Source organism: Balearica regulorum, chromosome 3 (genome assembly GCF_011004875.1).
Source record: "Balearica regulorum gibbericeps isolate bBalReg1 chromosome 3, bBalReg1.pri, whole genome shotgun sequence".
Lineage (NCBI taxonomy): Eukaryota > Metazoa > Chordata > Aves > Gruiformes > Gruidae > Balearica > Balearica regulorum.
Window position 1 is genome coordinate 281,516 of NC_046186.1, and position 15,985 is coordinate 297,500.

General features: G+C 72.6%; 2 protein-coding genes across 5 annotated transcripts in view; one reads left to right on the forward strand and one right to left on the reverse strand.

The window, feature by feature from the left end:
• The first annotated feature begins 1,524 nt into the window (after positions 1 to 1,524).
• On the forward strand, positions 1,525 to 9,157 carry EMILIN1 (elastin microfibril interfacer 1). 2 transcript variants are annotated; one of them, XM_075750165.1, is made up of 8 exons: positions 1,530 to 1,999; positions 4,155 to 4,280; positions 4,945 to 5,153; positions 5,254 to 7,095; positions 7,678 to 7,785; positions 7,923 to 7,940; positions 8,126 to 8,260; positions 8,571 to 9,157. In XM_075750165.1, the coding sequence occupies exons 1-8, from the start codon at positions 1,827 to 1,829 to the stop codon at positions 8,900 to 8,902; spliced, it is 2,943 nt and encodes a 980-aa protein (XP_075606280.1). In that variant the 5' UTR covers positions 1,530 to 1,826; the 3' UTR covers positions 8,903 to 9,157. The 2 variants fall into 2 exon arrangements, with proteins under 2 accessions (XP_075606281.1, XP_075606280.1); XM_075750166.1 differs by lacking the exon at positions 4,155 to 4,280 and having other exon boundaries at positions 1,525 to 1,999.
• LOC142601363 (cGMP-dependent protein kinase, isozyme 1-like) overlaps positions 9,151 to 15,985 on the reverse strand; it is an 11,032-nt gene continuing 4,197 nt past the window's right edge. Inside the window, exons 5-19 of one of the 3 annotated variants that reach the window (XM_075750168.1) lie at positions 13,831 to 13,894; positions 13,599 to 13,676; positions 13,432 to 13,520; positions 12,466 to 12,531; positions 12,257 to 12,304; positions 11,601 to 11,645; positions 10,951 to 11,089; positions 10,728 to 10,858; positions 10,524 to 10,613; positions 10,269 to 10,410; positions 9,989 to 10,152; positions 9,804 to 9,920; positions 9,585 to 9,647; positions 9,432 to 9,507; positions 9,151 to 9,361 (exon numbers count right to left, since the gene is read on the reverse strand). In XM_075750168.1, coding sequence (XP_075606283.1) covers positions 9,275 to 9,361; positions 9,432 to 9,507; positions 9,585 to 9,647; positions 9,804 to 9,920; positions 9,989 to 10,152; positions 10,269 to 10,410; positions 10,524 to 10,613; positions 10,728 to 10,858; positions 10,951 to 11,089; positions 11,601 to 11,645; positions 12,257 to 12,304; positions 12,466 to 12,531; positions 13,432 to 13,520; positions 13,599 to 13,676; positions 13,831 to 13,894 — 1,399 coding nt within the window. In that variant the 3' untranslated portion in view covers positions 9,151 to 9,274. The remainder of the gene's footprint in view (positions 9,362 to 9,431; positions 9,508 to 9,584; positions 9,648 to 9,803; positions 9,921 to 9,988; positions 10,153 to 10,268; positions 10,411 to 10,523; positions 10,614 to 10,727; positions 10,859 to 10,950; positions 11,090 to 11,600; positions 11,646 to 12,256; positions 12,305 to 12,465; positions 12,532 to 13,431; positions 13,521 to 13,598; positions 13,677 to 13,830; positions 13,895 to 15,985) is intronic. The other 2 variants (XM_075750169.1, XM_075750170.1) reach the window with 2 other exon arrangements.

A 15,985-nucleotide genomic window follows, 5' to 3' on the forward strand; every position in this document is an offset into this window, starting at 1 on the left:
GCCTGGTCCCAGCCACACCGTGACATTACGGCTGCCGGGCCCCGGCCAGGCGGTCGCCTCCGGCGGGCTCTCCTCACCCACGCGCGCAGCGACAGCACAGCCCTCGTGATGTCACAGCTCCTGGCCCCAGACCCGCAGTGACGTCGCGGCCTGGCCCCGGCCCACGGCCACGTCACGGCCCGGCTCACCCCGAGGGCCGAGGCGGGGGGGGGGGGGGGACCCTGCCCGGCCCTGGGGAAGCGCCCCCGGCCCCGGCCCCGCCCCCGGCCGCCGCCGTCTCCATACAAGGGCCGGGCGCGGGGCGGGGGCGGGGCTGGGGGCGGGGCTTGGGCTGCGTCATCCCGGGGGCGGGGCCGGGGGCTGCGCGGGGGGCACTGGGGGGCACTGGGATGTACCGGGAGGTACCGGGGCCTACCGGGCCTGGACGGGACAGGCCAGAGCGGGGGTCCCGTGGCCTGCACCCCCCCCGCGCTGGGACAGAGCTGGGTCCCTTGGGCCGAGCCCCGGCCCCGCTGTCCCCCCCCCGGCCCTGGCTGCTGCCCCTGCACACGGCAGAGTCACTGGACCCCACGGCTCCCCACGGCCCCCCCAGCCCCTGCAAGCCCCGAGGGGCTGACACCACGGCTGGGTGCCCGGCCAAGCGCAGCCCCGGCCCCCCCCGGCCCCGTGTCCCCCTCCCCCACCCCTCCCCTCCCCCGCCAGCTGCCGCCAGCTGTTTGTGTTTAACCCACATTCGCTGAGCCCCAGGGAGCGGCGGGTTCCCGCGCGCTGCGCCAGGCCGTGACGTCATCCCGGGGCTGGGGCCAAGGCGTGACATCACCGGGAGGCTCTTACATCACTGCGTGGTCTGGGGAAGCCATGGTGTCACTGCTGGGCCAGGCCCAGGGCAGCCTGCTCCCTGCCGGGTCCCCACAACCCCGCGGCCCCGGTGACCTCACGGCCCCGACGCGGTGCCAGCGACGTCAGGGTGGGGCTGTGCCCGGCTCTGGACCAGCACCCATCACAGGGCGCCAGCGCTGGCGCGGGGACGTGGCACCCCGGCACGGGGACGCGGTGCTGTGGGCACGCAGGGGCGCAGCGATGTTGGACGCCGTGTGCCGGGCACGTGATTGCCATGTGCCAGGCTGCGGGAGCTGCCGGCGGCACCAGGCTGCGGGCAGGGACCCAACGCGGCTGTGCCCGGTGCCGGGGGCCGCACAGTCCCGTCCCGGCCGAGGGACCCCCGGGGAGCTGGGGACCCGCGAGCGCAGCCCTGGCCATGCGGGGCAGAGGGTGCTGGGGCGCCGCAGGCGGGCGAGGATCACGGTGCTGCGGGAGGCCGTGGGCAGCTGTGCGAGGCCGTGGCGGCGCAGGGAGGGGGGACCCGTCGTGGTAGCACCGGCCGTGCTGGCTGCCTGCAGCCCTGGCCCCCTGCCCGGCCTCTCTGGCTTCCCCCGTCCCTCCTTCCCGTCCTCGCTGGCGTCCCGGCCTAACGAGAAGCAGATGTGCAGGCGGTGGGGGCGGGGGCCGGCGGGGGCCGCGGTGCCCGGCGGAGGCCGGGGCGCGCCGGGGGCCGCGCGGGCCAGGGAGGGGGCCGTGGCGGGCAGGAAGCGGGGGGCCCCGGGGACCCCGTCGTCGGGCAGCGCCGGGGCGGCTCTGGCGGCGAGGGGCTGGCCGAGGCGCGGCCGAGGGGAGGGCAGAGCCGCCGTGCCGAGCTGAGCCGTGCCGAGCCGCGCAGAGCCAGGAGGGACGGAGCCGCGACGGGACGCGCCATGCGCTCCTGAGCTGGGCTGTGCCCGCCGAGCTGCGCTGAGCCGTGCCGTGCCGTGCCGAGCCGCTCGCCCAGCATGGCCCCCTGGCTCTGGCCGTGCCTCCTGGCCACCCAGGCCCTGGCCGCCAACTTCCCCCCCAGGTACAGCCTCTACACCGGGGGGGCCGCCCCGCTCAGCCCCATCCAGGCCACAGCCCCACAGGGCCCCGCCACGGCCCACAGCGGTGCCCGGGCCGCCAGCCGGCACAGGTAGGATCCGTGACCGCCGGGCCGTGCCGGGAGGGGACCAGGCGGCCGGGCAGCACCGCTGGGAGCGCCCAGGGGGGGAGCAGGGTGCAGCCGCCCACCCCGAGGCCACGGGGCCCCCGGGACCCGGCATGTGCCGTGAGCAGCCCAGGTTGCGCAGCAAGGGGCGGCGGGTCCTGTCCCCGGCGGGTGCTGCCGTGCCGGAGGAACAGCGCTGCGTGCTGGGTGCTGCCCCCACCCCTCACTCGCCCACCATCCCCAGCACAGGTGCCGGTGGGTGCACGTGCAGGGTGGGGGCCGGGGGCTGCGAGGGGCCGCGGCAGCGGAGGCGCACGTGGGGCAGGGCGACAGGAGGGGCTGGGGCGCCCAGCGAGCTCCGGCGGGTGTATGCGCTGGGCTCGGCGCAGGCGGGTGCCGGCAGTCGTGCGTGCCACGATGCCGGGGATTCCGGGGCTGGTCCCACCTCAGCATCCCCATGCCTGCGCTGCGCACCCCGGTACAGGGTCAGCGCTGCTGGGGACGGGGAGGGTCGAGGGGCCCGGCCCCACCCTGCCTCGGCCCCATCCCTGCCCCGGCCGTGCCGCCGGCTGAGGGGCAGCGTGGGGCTGTGGGGCTGCGCGGCTGCCGTGGGGCAGCTTGTTCCTGTCTGTGGGTCTGGCACTGGGGGAGGTGCAGGGCTGGGGGCGGCCCCGCGCCGGGTTGAGGGTCCCACTCTCACCGTGGCCATACCAGCGCCACAGCAGCGTGGCCGTGTGGGGTGGAACCGCACCGGCAAAGCCACGGTCGGCGCCTGCCCCATCCCTGCCCCGCCGCTGGCCCCACGGCAGCCCCACAGCAGCCCCACGGCAGCACCCAGGGTCGGGTGGCGGCAGGACCTGGCTGCAGGCGTGGGGCTGCCGGGAAAGGGGGGGATGTGGGTCGGGCACCCCCAACTCCAGCCCAACCCCATGGCACCGGGGCACGGGCATGGCGGAGCATTTACGGGCTTTGGGGCACAGAGGGTCTCCCAAGGGTTGGGGGGCACAGTGCCCCCTCGCTGTCCTTGGGGGGACGCAGGGGGCTGTCCCCATGCCCTGCCCTTTCAGGAGGGCTCTCGTCCCATCCCCATCCCATCCCATCCCCGGGATATGGACATCCCCTGGGTCCCGCGGGTGTGGGGCTGAGGGGGCACAGGGGGGCCAGGGAGGGAAGGAGGGAGGCGAGGGGGGGCCGTCGGTCAGTGCAGGAATTCCCAGCGTCCCCCGGGGAGGAGCTGGAATCCAGCCGGGGCCTGAGGGGAACCAGCCGGGCTGACGGGAACCGGCCGCAGCTCCATGGGCCCCCACCACAGCTCCCGCCGCAGGGGGCCAGAGGGGGCCGGGGGGCCGCTGCTCGCAGGGGCTGCCCGGGGGGCTGCTCTGTGCGGGGCTGGGGGTGCTGGGCACGGGGCTGTGCGCCGGGCTCCAGGCTCGGACCATATAAGGCTGCGCTGGGGTCCCTGCAGCCCGTGGGGCCGGGCTGGGGTCCTGTGCTGTGGGGCTGGGGTCCTGTGCTGTGGGGGGAGCATCTGCTCTGGTTCGGAGGGATGACCCCCATTTGCAGACTCCTGGTTCAGGGCGCAGTGGCCGTGGGGTGGCTGAGCCCCCACAGTGGGCGGCTGCCTCTGCCACACCAGTGCAGAGGGGACCGGGGACACGCGGGGCAGTGATGGGGCAGGATGTGGGGTGCTCGTCCCCAGGACAGGCAGTGCAGGCCCCACAGCACGGTGTGACTGTGTGCCTGGCACCCCAAACCCTGCCTGGCCACCCCGAACCCCCAGGCAGAGCCCCCCATCCCCGCAGGGCTCCCCAGGGGCTGCCCCACGGCCCGGGGCTGTGGCTGCTCCCGTGGTGCCACTGGCCCCTGCCAGGGCTCGGTGCTACGGGCTGCCGGGCAGAGTGGGGATGAAAGGGCTGCGGCGTGGGGCAGGATCCGGCCCATTAACCCCACAGCGCTGGGCCGTGACGGCTGCTACCGGTGGGACTGGCAGGGCGAGCACGGGGGCATGCGGGGGGGGCCCGGCATGAGCCAGGGGATGGCGGGGGGGAGGGCGGTGCTGGGTGAGCGCCAGGACAATGCCGGGTGCGTGCCGAGGATGCTGGCTGTGTGCCGAGTGGGCGCCCTGACCCCCTTCCCGCAGGAACTGGTGTGCCTACGTGGTGACGCGCAGCGTGAGCTGTGTGGTGGAGGACGGCGTCGAGAGCTTCGTGAAGCCGGATTACCAGCCTTGCGGCTGGGGGCAGCTCCAGTGCCCCCGCGTCCTGGCGTGAGTGGGGCCGGGGGGGGGGCGGGGGGGCTCAGAGCGGGCCAGGGCTGGCTGCAGCCCCGCTGCCCCCCCCACCACCACCCCACTGGTGTTTATCTACCCCGAGGTCGTGTTTACTTTTTCACAAGAGCCTGGTGGCCTCGAGAGCTGCCGGGTGGGTGACCGGCCCCGCCCGGCCGGCAGCCCCCCCCGCGAGGCAAACCGTGGTGCTGGGGACCTCGGCTCTCCCCGGGGCGGGTTTTGGGGCCGGCAGCGCAGGGCGATGCCAGCGTTGGGGTGGTGGGTGTTGGGGCCGGGCAGCGGCAGCCCCCCCCGGCCACCGGCGGTTGAGCAAGAGTCTGGGTGCAGGCGGGCGCCCAGCCGGGATGGCGCGGCCAGACCGGGGCCTGTGGGTGGGTTTGCTCCCGACTCGTCGGCTGCCCAGCCGCGAGGTGCTGCCCGATGTCTGGCAGGGAGCTCTGTGCAGGCAGGGAGCTGGGAGCTGAGTGCAAGCAGGGAGCAGAGTGCAGGCAGGGCTTTCGCCTCCACCCCTGCTGCCCCAGGACCAGCCCCACCCCCCAAACCCGGGACCCCCACCCAGTGCCCCCCCCTTGTCTGCCCATGCTGCCCACCTGGGGTCCCGTCCCTCCCCCGTGTGCTGTGGCAGCGTCCCCTCTGCCCGCAGGTACCGCAGCTTCCTGCGGCCCCGCTACAAGGTGTCCCAGAGGACGGTGTCGGAGCTGGCCTGGCGCTGCTGCCAGGGCTACTCAGGCGAGGACTGTGCCGAGGGGCCGGCGCCGGCAGCTCCCCTGCCCACCGGCCGCCCCCGGCCCCGGCCCGGCCGCCCCACGCTCTCCGGCTTCGGCAATCCCCTCAGCGGCCTGGGGGGCGAAGGTAGCGCCATGGGGGGGGGGGGGGGGGGGGGGGAGGCGTGAAGGCACCAGAGGGGTGACCCCGGCGCGGCCATGACCCTGATGGTGCGGTGCGGCGGCAGGTGGCGGGGACGCGGAGAAGGTGCGCCGGCTGGAGGAGCAGGTGCGGCGGCTGAGCGAGCAGGTGGAGGAGCTGCGGGCCGGGCAGGAGGCGCTGCCAGAGCACCCACGCCAGGCCACAGACAACGGCCCCGAGCAGCCGGCTGATGCGGCCGCTCCCGCCGAGGTGCGGGAGGCGCTGAGCCACGTCCAGCGGCGGCTGGAGGAGCTGGAAGGCCGCCTGCGCAGCCAGGAGAGCGGCCAGGAGGGCCCGGGGACGGCGAGGGAGCCCGGGGCGGCCACGACGCTGCGGGAGCTGGAGCAACGGGTGCAGGAGGCCTGCGCCGCCTGCATGACCGGCACCGAGGGGCTGCGGCGGCAGGCGGCAGAGGACCGGGAGCGCATGCAGGCGCTGGAGAAGCTGGTGGGCTCAGTGGACCAGCGCAACCGGGATGCCGTGGAGACGGTGCAGCGGCACATCAGCAGCCTGAGCACCCGCCTGGCCCCCGCCGCCCCGCCGGATGAGCTGCACCGGCGCCTGGCTGAGCTGGAGCGGCGCCTGGACGAGCTGCCCGTGGCCGCGGTGGCGGGGCCAGGCGGGCAGGGCCCGGTGCTGGCGCGGCGGCTGGCAGAGCTGGAGGGGCGGCTGAACGCCTCGCGGGCCGGCCCATGGCCCCCCGAGCTGGAGGGGCGGCAGAGCGGGCTGCCGGGCCGCCTGGCCAACCTGAGCCGGGCCGTGGAGGGGCTGGCGGCCAGCGGGGCACAGCGGGGCGCTCGCCTGGCCGAGCTGGAGGGGCTGCTGGCCCGCTGCGGCCAGCCCTGCCCGGCACCCCCGCAGCCCACGGCGGGCGTGCGGGATGTGGGGGACGGGCAGCTCGGCCCCCTCCTGCGGCAGCTGGAGCGGCGGCTCCAGGACACCGAGGGGCAGCTGCGGGCCCTGGGTGGCAGCGGTGGCGGTGGCGGTGGCGGGCTGGCCGGCACGCTGCGGGGGCTGCGGGCGGAGGCAGGGGAGCTGCGGGAGCTGCTGGGGGCGCAGGGGGAGGCGCTGGGGCGGCTGGACGGGCGGCTGGCGCAGCTGGAGGCGGGGGGGCCGCTGGCCAAGGAGCTGGCATGGCTCCGCAACCGGACGGGGTGGCTGGAGGCCGAGCTGGGGGTGGCGGACGGTAGCCCCTGCCCCCGGCCCTGCGCCCCGCCGCCCCCCCAGGAGCCGGAGCGGACGCGGGCCGAGGGGGACGCCTGTGCTGCCGGCTGCCGCCCGGCCCGGCCCGGCCCCACAGCGGAGGCGGAGGAGGCCGACGCGCCGCTGGATGGGTTCGGCGTCTTTGGGGGCACCTCGCCCTCAGAGCTGCGGGCGCTGCGGGCCGAGCTGGCCTCGGCGCTGCTGTCCCTGGACGGGCTGAATGCCACAGTGCGCGGGCTGCAGGACGCGCTGGACCAACAGGATGCCCGGCAGCGCCAGCTGGGTGCCGTCACCGACCGCATCGTGGCCGAGCTGGACCAGGCGGCGGCGGCGGCGGCGGCACGGCAGGCCGAGAGCGAGGAGCGGCTGGAGCGGCTGGCGCGGGAGCTGGCACGGGCCGGGGGCTGCCCGGCCGGCCTGGAGCCGCGCGTAGCCAAGCTGGAGGGCGTCTGCGAGCAGCTGGAGGCCGTGGCGGGCGGGCTGCGGGGTGTCCGCGAGGGGCTGGGCCGGCACCTGGCGGGGCTGTGGGGCGCGGTGCGGGACCTGAACGGCACGGCCGGTGCCCAGGCTGCGCTGCTGGACAAGGCGCTGCAGGCCCAGCTGCCCCGCCGGCTCGGCGCCCTCAACGCCAGCCTGCAGCACCTGCGCGGGGAGCTGCTCCGCCTGACACAGAGAGACCTCACCGGTGCGCGGGGACGGGGGGTGGGACGGGGGGACACGGGGTGGGGGCACACGGGGTGGGCATGGGGGGGTGCAGGGATGGGAGGGCAGGGATGGGGGACATGGTGATGGGAACATGGGGATGGGGGGACATGGGGTGGGGGGACATGGGGATGGAAGGCACAGGGATGGGGACATGGGGATGGAGAAGTGGGGATAGAAACATGGGGATGGGGGACACAGGGATGGGGACGTGGGGATGGGGGGCACGGGGAAAGGGGACATGGCAGAGGCAGGGGGACATGGGGACACGGGGCTTTGAGGAATGGGGGCACAGGGTCACTGGAGAGCAAGGTGTGGGGGTGTGTGGGCACAGCTTGGGGGCCTGGGGGTATTGGGGTGTGGGGAGACAGGACCACGAGGCTGCAGAGGCCATGGGGCTGCGGTGCGTGGGGACGTGGGTTGTGAGGACATGGGGATACACGGCATGGAGGCATGGGGACACAAGCCGTGGGGATGGGGGGGGCTCAAGGTGTGGGACCATGGGGCTGCAGTTGAGGGGAAGGGCCGGGGAGCTGGAGCAGCTCTAACCCCATCCTCCCTTCAGGCCCCCCCGGCCCCCCTGGACCCACCGGCCCCATGGGTGAGATGGGCCCCCCTGGCCCCGCTGGGCCCCCTGGCAAGGATGGGGAACAAGGACCCGTGGGCCCTCCCGGTAAGGAGCAGCCCCCCCCCCCCCCCATGCCCCGTCCCCCACAGTGGGGCAGCGCTGGTGTGGCCGTACCCTGTGCCCCGGGGGTCCTGCCCCGTGCCAGCCCCACAGCCCCTAACCCTCCTGCCCTTCCCTCCTAGGGCTGCCAGGAGAGAGAGGTATGGGGGGCTGCAGTGGCAGCTGGGGGGCTCTGGGTGGGGGCACGAGGGGCTGGGGGGACGTGGCCAGGGGTAGCACGGACACGGCAAAGGGGCGGGTGTGGGTGAGGGGGGGCAGGGGCTGGGGGTGCAGTGGGGGGCAGGGGGTGCTGGGCCAGGGTGCCCCGTCCTGACACGGTGCCCAGGCGAGGTGGGGGAGCCGGGCTCCGTGCCCCGCATCGCCTTCTCGGCCGCCCTGAGCACCCAGCGCACGGAGCCGGGCACCGTCCCCTTCGACCAGGTCCTGCTCAACGACGGCGGCGCATACGACGCCGAGACGGGTGAGCGCCTGTGCGGCACGGCTACGCGTGGGGCTGCAGGCTGTGGGGCAGATGGGGCCTGCGGGATGGATGAGGGGGCTGCAGAGTGGGCAGGGGCTGCACGGGCATGGCTGAAGCATGATCCCGGGGCACGGTGACAGTCCTGGGATGAGGGAGGGCTCAGGGGGTGCCGTGCCCATCCTGGGGGTGCGCTGATGGCCGTGGGGTGCAGTGGGGGAGCCTGGGGGTGCAGAGCCCAGTCTGGGGGCACCAGGGGGTCCCTGGGGACAGGGTGGCTGCTGGCACTGACACCCACTGCCCACTGTCGCAGGCACCTTCACGGCGCCGGTGAGCGGACGGTACCTGGTGAGCGCGGTGCTGACAGGGCACAAGGGGGAGAAGCTGGAGGCCGTCCTGTCCCGCTCCAACCAGGGCATCGCCCGCCTGGACTCGGCCGGGTTCCAGCCCGAGGGGCTGGAGAAGGAGCCAGTGGCCGCGCTGCAGCCCAGCCCCGGCGCGCTCGGCGTCTTCAGCCTCCTGCTGCCGCTGGCGGCCGGCGAGACGCTCTGCGTGGACCTGGTCTCGGGGCGCCTGGCCCACGCACCCGACGAGCCCCTCACCGTCTTCAGCGGGGCCCTGCTCTATGACGCCGAGGAGCCCTAGAGCCAGCGGACCCCCACACCCTCCCCCGGCACGGGACTGCCGGCCAGTCGGGGGCACAGCCGGGCCGGGGGGTCCCCATGCCCCGGCGGGACCCCCTTCACCCGCCCCGTTATTTATCAGCACCCCCCCACCCCTTGCTCCCCCGCCGCCACGCGCCCCCGCCCCACACTGTCCACCCCAGCCCCCCACACTGCCCCACCGCCCCCAGCCCCCCACTGCCCCCCACGAAATAAAGACACGGCACCGGGTTTTGTACCCGCGGCTCCGGCTCCTTCCTGCACCCCGCTGAGGCCCCACGATTTACTGCCCCAGGGCAGCCCCCATACCCCCCACCCCAAAGAACATCGCCCTGGATGGGGGGTCCTGCTGCCGTCAGAAATCCTCGTCCCAGCCTGAGCACTCATCCTCTGCTGGCGTCCAGTCGACCGAGAAACGCTTGAAGTTGATGTAGGGGGGTCCCTGGGGAGGACAGGGTCAGGGCCGGACCCTCCTGCCCCCCTGGCAGCCCCCCACCCCGAGCCCCCCTCACCTCCTTGATGAGCCGCAGGGTGGGTGCCTCCAGCTGCCGTAGCACGAGCTTCCTCCACTTCAGGGCCCCGAACCACCTGGGATGGGGGGGCTGCAGGAGGGGCCGAGGGGGGCACGGGGTCCCCACTCGCCCCCCCCCCCCCTTCCCGCTCACCTGTGCTTCTTGATGCCGCAGATGCCGCTGGCCGTGTTCCCCAGGCGCTGCCCTGGACGGCGTCTGCAAGGGGACAGCGTGGGGCGGGGATGGGATGGGATGGGGTGGGGGGGGCACCCCGGGGCACAGTGACACACCTGGGGCACCCCTTGGCACCCAGCACCCCCCGTGCCCCCCCCCCAGGCCCTTGTGGGCCCCCGCGCTGGGCACCCCGAGCACCTGCAGAGCTTGCTGATGAGGGAGCAGGCGGCCTCACCGAGGAAGGCGGGGAAGGAGAAGACGCCGTCCAGGATGCGGCTGTAGATCTGCTGGGGGTCAGCGCTGTGGAACGGGGGCCTGCGGGGAGTGGGCAGGTGGGGGCCTCGCCGCGGGGGGCTCGGCCAGCCCCGGGGACGTGCGCTCACCTGCCCACCAGCAGCTCGAAGGCGAGGATGCCCAGCATCCAGAAGTCGACGGCAAAGTCGTGGCCCTCGTGGCGCAGCATCTCTGGCGCCAGGTACTCGGGGGTCCCGCAGAAGGAGTAGGTCTTCTCCCCCCGCCCCAGCTCCTTGGCGAAGCCAAAGTCGACCTGTGGGCACCGTCGCCGTCAGCCAGCACGGCCCCCCCCGACACCCAGCCCCTGCTTCTCCCTCCCTGGGCGCTGCTGTGGTGGTGCTGGCACTGCTGGGACACCCGCCCTGGTACCAGCTTGACGTAGCCACGCTGGTCCAGCATGAGGTTCTCCGGCTTCAGGTCACGGTAGACAATGCCGCGGCCGTGCAGGTACTCGAGGCCCTCAACCACGCAGGCGCAGCAGAATACGGCCAGCGGCTCCTCGAAGCAGCGCCTGCATGGCAGGGACCGGCGTTTGCGTGACGCAGTGCAGCATGGCACAGCATGGCGTAGTGCGGCACGGCACGGCACTGCCACTCCGGCACCGTGCTCGCCTCAGCCCCGTACATCTCACGCAGCTTGGTCCACAGCTCGCCACCCTGGCAGAACTCCAGCAGCAGGTAGACGTACTGCGTGTCCCGGAAGGTGCCGAAAAACCTGCCGGCAGAGAGGGTTCGGCGGGACCTCAGCACGGCTGGCGGCGACACTGCCCCGACCCCCCGCGCTGACCCCCTGCTGCCCTCATGCCATGGCCCCCCCCCTCACTCTCACCCCACAATGAAGGGGCTGCGGCTGCCCGCCAGCACCCGCCGCTCGGTGCGCACGTGCTCCTGCTGCTGCCGCCGCACCACCCAGTCCTTACGGATCCGCTTCAGCGCGAAGAGCCGCTCCTGGCACCGCACCTGGGCACGGGCGGCCGTGGGCATTGGGATGGGCACCACCGGCCGTGGCAGGACAAGGTTGGGTGCTGGGGGCCACGGGATCCGGCTCTCACCAGCTCGACCCGGCCAAAGCCACCGGTGCCCAGGACGATGCGCTGGCCCTGCCACTGACCCTCCTCATAGCGCACGGCCACCAGGTCCTCCAGCCGCTCCGGTGCTGGGGGCTGCCACAGGCTTGGGGACCCCCAGCCCCTGTGGTGTGGACCGTGGCCCTGCAGCACCCACCCCAGCACGGAGGGGCGGCTGACCCCCAGCCCCGCCGGGGCCCAGGACTCCCCCACTACTCCCCAGGCCTTGCCAGGTGCCATCATGCTGGGCTATGGGGACACTGCAGCACCCAGAGGGACCCCGTGTCACCCAGCGAGACTCCAGGGACCCCCAGCACAGGGCCAGGCCCTGGCTGACTTGCTGTTGTCTTCCCTCCCTCCACTGCCCACCTACATCCATGCCCTGAGGCCAGGGAGTCCGATTCCAGGAAAGGGTGGCCTCGTCCCCATCCCTGTCCCATCTCTGTCCCATCCCATCCCCATCCCATCCCCATCCCCATCCCATCTCTGTCCCATCCCATCCCATCCCCATCCCATCTCTGTCCCATCCCATCCCCATCCCATCCCCATCCCATCTCTGTCCCATCCCATCCCCATCCCATCCCCATCCCCATCCCATCCCCATCCCATCCCATCCCATCCCACCCCATCCTCACCTCCCGGAATCCTCGGGGGCCGGTGCGTCTCCATCACACACGTCCCTGAGGTGGGCAGAGGCCCTGGGTGTGGGGGTAGTGGGGCCAGCCCCTCCTCAGCCCCCCCCCCAGCCCCCTCCCCACAGTCATGTCTCCCCCCAGCCCCCTCCCCAGCCCCCCAGGGACGAGTGCGGGGGGGGGGGCGGGGGGGGGGGCCGTGGGCACCTGGACCCATGTGTGGCACCAGGACGGAGCCCCCTTGGCCAGGTGGCCCATGGTGGGGGACACCTCCTGTGTGCCCATGCCGCAGCGAGCATCTCGTGCCGTGGGGCTCATCGGCCACCCCCTGGCACAGTGTTCAGGATCCTCTCGGGGCCACGGCACCCCCCTGGCCCAGCCAGGCTCCTGCCGGCTCCATCTCCCTGCTGGAACCATCACGCCCCCACCACCCTGCACCCACCACCCCGGGCCCTTCACCCCAGACCCCCCCCAGGGCATGGCCCCCACCCCTGCCCCCCCCCCCAAGCAGTAGGACCCAAGCTGCCCAGCCAGAGCGGGATCCCCCCCCCGCTGGGGGCCGCCCCTGGGGCCAGGGTCTCCCCACGGAGCCGAGTGCTGCCCTGGGGTCCCCCGATGGGTTGGGGGTCCCGGGGGCTCCGGGGGCTGGTGAGACTCACGGCTCTGGGGGCTCCGGGGGGCAGAAGGGGCTGATCTCCTGGAAGTCGCTGTGGGGCAGAGGGGGGGTCAGGGGGGGTCCCGGCTGTGGCCCCACCAGGGTCTGGGGGGGACACGGGGACACAGGGACACAGGGTGGACACAGGGGGGACATGGGGGGGGAGACACGGAAGGGGTCACAGGGACACGGGGGGGGCACAGGGACACCCACTCCTTGGTCATGGTGACGCAGGTGACATGTCCCTGGGCCTGGCACGATGCCGTCCGGGGGGTGTTCCTGCAATGGGGGGGTCACGGGGGGAGAGATGGGGGGGTGGAGTTCGGTGGGGGGCAGGTTGTGGCGGGGGGGGGGGGGTGTGCAAGGGCCGGGTGTGCACAAGGAGCTGGTGCAGGTGAACTGGCACGAGGGACACCCTGGGGATGCTGCAGGCGGGGGGGGGGGGGGGGGGGGGGGGGCTGTCATTGCAGTGGGGGAATCACTGGGGGGGGTGTCACTGCAGGGGGGGATCACTGTGCGGGGGGGGGGGTGTCACTGTGGGAGGGTCACACTGCAGAGGGGGGGTCACTGCGGGGGGTGTCACTGTGTGTGGGGGTGTCACTGCAGGGGGTGTCACTGTGGGGGGTGTCACTGTGCAGGGGGGGGTGTCACTGTGCAGGGGGGGGTGTCACTGTGGGAGGGTGTCACTGCAGGGGGGGTGTCACTGCAGAGGGGGGGTCACTGCGGGGGGTGTCACTGTGGGGGTGTCACTGCAGGGGATGTCACTGCAGGGGGTGTCACTGTGTGTGGGGGTGTCACTGCAGGGGGTGTCACTGCAGGGGGTGTCACTGTGGGGGGTGTCACTGTGGGGGGTGTCACTGCAGGGGATGTCACTGTGGGGGTGTCACTGTGTGTGGGGGTGTCACTGCAGGGGGTGTCACTGCAGGGGGTGTCACTGTGGGGGTGTCACTGCAGGGGGGGTGTCACTGCAGGGGGTGTCACTGTGCCGCTGCAGCACGGATCTCCCACGTGCACTCGTGCAAGGCTGCACCCGTGTGACAGCGGCACGGAGCTCACCCTGCGTTCCCTGCAGACAGCCCCCCGCGGCCACCGGGGCTGTACCGGGCCCCCACCCCCCCGCCCCCCCGGACCATCTCGGTGCCCGCAGCACCCCGTTTGGGGGGGTGACCCCGCACGTACCGCAGCAGGGCCCGCTCCCCGAAGTGCTCCCCGGCGCGCAGGACGCGGACCAGCCTCTGCCGCCCGTGCACCCCCCGGCTCACCCGCACCTGCGGCACCGGCACCGGCTGAGCGGGGCGGGGGGGGGGGGCCGGGGGCTGCCCGGTGCCCCGGGGTGCCGCACCCACCTCTCCCTTCAGGATGATGTAGAAGTTTTCCGCCTCGTCCCCTTCGTGGATAATGACGTGGCCGGGCGGGAAGGTGCACTGGGGAGGGACGGGGTGGGCAGGGGACAGGCAGGGGACAGGCAGGGGACAGGCAGGGGACAGGCAGCCCCGCCGCCAGCCGGTCCCAGCCCCGGGATGCCCCCGCCCCCCCCCCACGGGCTGTGTCCCCGGCCCTTCCCGGGCACCCACCCACCTCCTCCATGGCGTCCAGCAGCTTGCAGAGGAGGCTGTGGGACAGGTCCCGTAGCCAGGGCACCCTGCGGGACACGGGGCTCGGCTGGGCTCCACGGGCTGCCTGTGCCCTGCCTGCACCCTGCCTGTGCCCTGCAGGCAGGGGAGGGCTGGGGAAGGGGATGGGATGGGGATGGGATGGGATGGGATGGGATGGGATGGGGATGGGATGGGATGGGGGTGGGATGGGGGTGGGATGGGGGTGGGATGGGATGGGGATGGGGATGGGGATGGGATGGGATGGGGATGAGATGGGGATGGGATGGGATGGGATGGGGATGGGGATGGGGATGGGATGGGATGGGGATGGGATGGGATGGGATGGGATGGGATGGGAATGGGATGGGATGGGGATGGGATGGGATGGGGATGGGACGGGGATGGGGATGGGATAGGATGGGGATGGGATGGGATGGGGATGGGATGGGGATGGGATGGGGATGGGATGGGGATGGGATGGGGATGGGATGGGGATGGGGATGGGATGAGATGGGGATGGGATGGGGGTGGGATGGGGATGGGATGGGGATGGGATGGGGATGGGATGGGATGGGGATGGGATGGGGATGGGATGGGGATGGGATGGGGATGGGATGGGATGGGGATGGGGATGGGGATGGGGATGGGGATGGGATGGGGATGGGATGGGGATGGGATGGGATGGAGATGGGATGGGGATGGGATGGGGATGGGATGGGGATGGGATGGGATGGGATGGGATGGGGATGGGGATGGGGATGGGATGGGATGGGGATGGGATGGGATGGGGATGGGACGGGGATGGGGATGGGATAGGATGGGGATGGGATGGGATGGGGATGGGATGGGGATGGGATGGGGATGGGATGGGGATGGGATGGGATGGGATGGGGATGGGATGGGGATGGGGATGGGATGAGATGGGGATGGGATGGGGGTGGGATGGGGATGGGATGGGGATGGGATGGGGATGGGATGGGGATGGGATGGGATGGGGATGGGATGGGGATGGGATGGGGATGGGATGGGGATGGGATGGGATGGGGATGGGGATGGGGATGGGGATGGGGATGGGATGGGGATGGGATGGGGATGGGATGGGATGGAGATGGGATGGGGATGGGATGGGGATGGGATGGGATGGAGATGGGATGGGGATGGGGATGGGATGGGATAGGATGGGATGGGGATGGGATGGGGATGGGATGGGATAGGATGGGGATGGGGATGGGATGGGGATGGGATGGGATGGGATGGGATGGGGATGGGGATGGGATGGGATAGGATGGGATGGGGATGGGATGGGGATGGGATGGGATAGGATGGGGATGGGGATGGGATGGGGATGGGATGGGATGGGATGGGATGGGGATGGGGAGGGGATGGGAATGGGATGGGGATGGGATGGGGATGGGATGGGATGGGGATGGGGATGGGATGGGAATGGGGATGGGATGGGATGGGGATGGGGATGGGATGGGGATGGGGATGGGATGGGATGGGGATGGGATGGGGATGGGATTGGGATGGGATGGGATGGGGATGGGGATGGGATGGGATGGGATGGGGATGGGGATGGGAATGGGATGGGAATGGGGATGGGATGGGATGGGGATGGGGATGGGATGGGGATGGGGATGGGATGGGATGGGGATGGGATGGGGATGGGATTGGGATGGGATGGGATGGGGATGGGGATGGGATGGGATGGGATGGGGATGGGGATGGGGATGGGTATGGGATGGGATGGGGATGGGGATGGGGATGGGATGGGATGGGGATGGGATGAGATGGGGATGGGATGGGGATGGGATGGGGATGGGGATGGGATGGGGATGGGGATGGGAAGGGGATGGGGATGGGGATGGGATGGGATGGGGAGGGGGATGGGATGGGGATGGGGATGGGATGGGGATGGGGATGGGATGGGGATGGGATTGGGATGGGATGGGATGGGGATGGGGATGGGATGGGGATGGGGACGGGATGGGATGGGATGGGATGGGATGGGGATGGGGATGGGGATGGGATGGGATGGGATGGGATGGGGATGGGGATGGGGATGGGGATGGGATGGGATGGGATGGGGATGGGATGGGGATGGGGAGGGGATGGGGATGGGATGGGGATGGGGATGG